We start from the raw sequence: 4,224 nt of genomic DNA on the forward strand, positions 1-4,224 counted from the left end.
TTTTATTTACTATGTTAAAGGAAATCAAAATCCGTTGTGTTTTCTCCTTGTGAGCAAGATAATAAATTAATTATCAGCTAGAAACTTTTGGCTACCACATCATTAATGGCAAATTTTAATTATTACACATTAATTATTCAATTTTTTTAAAACTTTAAATATATATATATATATATTTTTTTTTATTATTTAATTACTTCAGTAAAAATAAAATTGTTAAACGTTTAATTAAAAAAAAATTATTTTTGTTTCAAAAAAATATAGAAAAGTGAAATCGTTATTTGATAAAGAATATTTAAAATTTCTTTAATTAATTAATTCCTAAAGATTTTAATTTGCATTAGGTTTATCTTACATCACATATATTATTTTATATCGCTTTAAATCTTTAATTCAAGCTTATATTGATATGTCGGACGGCCACGTAATCCTGCAATACGCATGAGATACGTGCTCGCGTGTGATTTATTGGCTGCCATCGAGGAAAAGTTATTCTTCTTGTGGCGAGAAGTGTAACGAGAGCTCGATATATCAAACGGTTACGCTGGCGATCAGCTTGCAAAATTACAGTGGTCCAAAAAGGCATCGCGATAAATCTCACCGACGCATCTCGGTCTTCCGCGCTACGATCGCCGAGGGCCGCAAAATTTGGGAGAAATTTGATACACATGATTTATCTCGACTCGACACCTTGCGTTATCCTTTTAGCGTCCGTGTCTGATCGGAAAGATGATCGATGCGGAGGACGATTAAAGAACTCTAAAAAAAAAAAATAAATGTCATTGTTGTGCTCTCTAATGGAAGAACGATGTTCCCTTAAAAATAGTAACACGCACTTATTACATACAATGTAATATTAATATTCAAAATATATTATAAAATATTTCATATTTAAAAAGTAAATATTAATACATCTATATAAAAAACTACACATCGTATGTAATACATTGTATTTCGTATTAACTCTACATTACTTGCGTAGTTTTTTTTATGTACAATAATTACTTGCGTGAAAATCATCATCATAAAGTTACATATGAATCGGAAACTTTTATAGTTCTAGCGAATTTATAAACAGCCTAAACATCTCACTAGAATAATAAAGAATTAACATATAATATTAATTTTTTAATAATTATTAAATCAGAACTTTTTATTCGTGTAGCTATTGATATTGCTCTAATGATTTCCTTTTATTTTTTATGATTTCTCTCCCATTCTCTACTATCAGCAACATCTCATTTATGACGTTATCCAACAATTCCGCAAGGAGTTTCTTTCTCCAACTTCGCGTTTCTTCGCTCGTCGAGTATAATGCGATGTATGAACACGTATATGGTAACGTATGTATAGTCACAGCTTCGATAACCCGGGAATGTCTGTGTATATAAGAGCAGAGAAACGATGTGGCGCGACAGAACGTTAGCGACGCTAGGTGCAATATTGCCGATCGCCGGTGGACGCGAAATAAAATATCTGCTTGTGTACGACGTGATCTAACCGGATTTGTTATACGCACTTACGCGAAGGAAAGGCTCCACTTTCCCATTTAATTTATCTATCAACTCGTGGAGATCCAGAGTATTTGGACGAAAATGGTCAGGAAAGTCTGTCACGTCATATTGATTATTTCATTGTTGACCAGGTTAGTTCTTTTCGATGAAGATAGTCAATTTTTTCTAGTCATTCAGCAAAAAGGTTGTGTTCCAAATTTACTTACGTTACATGCACTACAAATTTTCAACACTGACAGTGAATTTCGGAACACAGCCGGTTGTGCAATCGAGACTGATTTCTATCAGAGGTTTCATAAATTAAGCAGAATCCAGACTGATCAAATAAGGGCGAGTAAATACGAATGGATAACTTATATCTTGAGATACACGTTCATTGAAATGAATTATTATTTATTTATTTGGTTTGGATTCAGTTTTAAATCATAATTATGAATTGACAAACTATTTCCTGAATGCGCCGAATGTTTAGTCTGCGCAAATGATAACAGAATTTAATTATGTATGTATTTATTCATGGTCAGCGCGTATGAATCATTGCATTTTTTAAATGCATGAACTATAGTTTTCCATAATTGCGAATACGTGTCTAGATAAATAAACAAAGAGTATAATTTATCATTGGTTCCCGACAGTTCCTGATACAATTTTTTTATTTTACAGTGCTCATCTGGGAATGGCTGCCCCTAATTGGGAGACTGATCTTACCAGCAACATCAATACAGAAGTGAATCGTATGTTAAAAAATTTGGATGCGAATTTGCGGATTTTGGATACGAATAGAGAGAATTTGAATAAGCAAGTAGATAATTTGAGTCAGCGAATAGAGAATTCGGTGCAACAAACACTTGCGCACGTCGGCGAAACATTCAAGAATCTATCAAGAGGTAATTCATCACAGAATATTTCACAATATCTACTAATGTTTATTTGATTTAAGAACTGCATCAATATGTAATAGAAACTGAACAGTCATACACTTAATAGCATAATTCAATTATTTAATTTAAATAAATAATCAAAAAAAAGTTTTATTTAAAAAATTTTTTAAATAAACACCTAAATCTTTGCATTATTTATATATTTTTTTTTATGCAACTAAATCCAAAGGATATAATAGAAATCATAACAATATGTTTATGCATATACTGCGTTTATGCATATAAGTGCGTCACAAAATTAGATAGATGAATTTTTCATTTTATATCTTATATTTTACCATTGATATTTTTTAGCTTAATTTAATATCAATTTAACATCATTCAATATAATTTTATCCAATATTTTTTTCAAGCATCTGAATCAATATTTGTGATTCGAATGCAGTTATTTTCTCTCATTTCGAGTTCAGAAAATCTCGGAGCATCGATATCTAAATATAATATGTAAAAATATAATTTCTTAAATTTCTCGTACTCGTGCGGAAGAGAGAAATCTCGCGTTTGCATAATAGTTCGCGCTTAGTGATATTCTTTATCGTTACGAAAGATAAAAAAACGGAGATTCCAAAATTGCATCTCATTCGCTGCGTAGTCGACGTTCCTTTCACAATTGGCCATGATACAGAACAGACACTTATTCTCTATATTAAGTCTCAAGGCGGCTAGTATTCTTTTCCCATTCATTCGATTCGATAATTCATTACTGACGTTTAATTTCGCATTTATCAATTATGCAATTAGTACGTAGATATGAAAGTATCGAATCAAATAGCGTTATCATTAGCGATTAGTATCGATAAAAATTTAATCGCCATAATACCCGCTTGAAATCGATCGGTCCGACAATTGATGACATTGTAATTTAAAAGCAATTAGTCCGGTATCATATAGGGTGTCATAAAGCTGTACTGCTGGCTCAAACAAAATTCTACTGTAATATCACACTACTACTGATAATTAACTAAATTACAATTTGTTTAAAATAGTTTCTCTTTTCCCCAAATAAATTTAAATTTATCTTCCAACAATTACATATTGATTGATAATTGATCATGCGCTAATTATATAATCAACATAAAACAAATGTAAAGAAAAAATAAAACGCAACGGAAATTTTTTGTGCAGATGGACAAGAAATAACAAGTGGCAGCAACATCATAATTAATTCTATAAATGGTGTTAGTATGATAAAGAAAACCGAATCTGGTTGTACATTAAACGGAAAACCGTACACGAATATTACTATAGATATAAATGATGGGAAATATCTTCAACATAATGCGACTTTTTACAATTCAACATCTAATGCTATGGAGAGAATTTGCTGGAAATTAAAGCTCGAAAACACTCCAGATGCTCAACCTGAATATTCCCCTTGTAAATAAAACAATATGTTTTATTTTTATGTTCTATATTACGGTATATAATTTGTTTTGCTTAACCGTTTGTTGTACAAATTTTTCTATTTTTCTATTGTATTTGGCTGAATTTCAGTATATAGGAGTTTTTGAAGTTGCTGATTACAAATCTTAAGTCAAAATTTAAAAAATCAAAATGATATACTTAATATGGCAGTTAAATTGAAAAGAATTAGCTATGGCTTATTTACGTGTAAAATTTTATACGTAAAAATATTAAAAAATTATAAAGTATATTGAGGATATTAAATATATAAAAAAGTATATAAAAAAGTTAAGAATATTAAGAATTTATATTTCATTAATATCAGAATTTAATATATCTTGATAGTATGTCTTAATAATATGTCT

General features: G+C 30.0%; 1 protein-coding gene across 1 annotated transcript; it reads left to right on the top strand.

The window, feature by feature from the left end:
* The first annotated feature begins 1,595 nt into the window (after positions 1-1,595).
* On the top strand, positions 1,596-3,840 carry LOC105626598. The gene is made up of 3 exons (XM_012207895.1): positions 1,596-1,645; positions 2,178-2,401; positions 3,581-3,840. The coding sequence occupies exons 1-3, from the start codon at positions 1,596-1,598 to the stop codon at positions 3,838-3,840; spliced, it is 534 nt and encodes a 177-aa protein (XP_012063285.1).
* The last annotated feature ends 384 nt before the right edge of the window (positions 3,841-4,224 follow it).

This window comes from Atta cephalotes (genome assembly GCF_000143395.1).
Source record: "Atta cephalotes unplaced genomic scaffold scaffold00001, whole genome shotgun sequence".
Classification (NCBI taxonomy): Eukaryota; Metazoa; Arthropoda; class Insecta; order Hymenoptera; family Formicidae; genus Atta; species Atta cephalotes.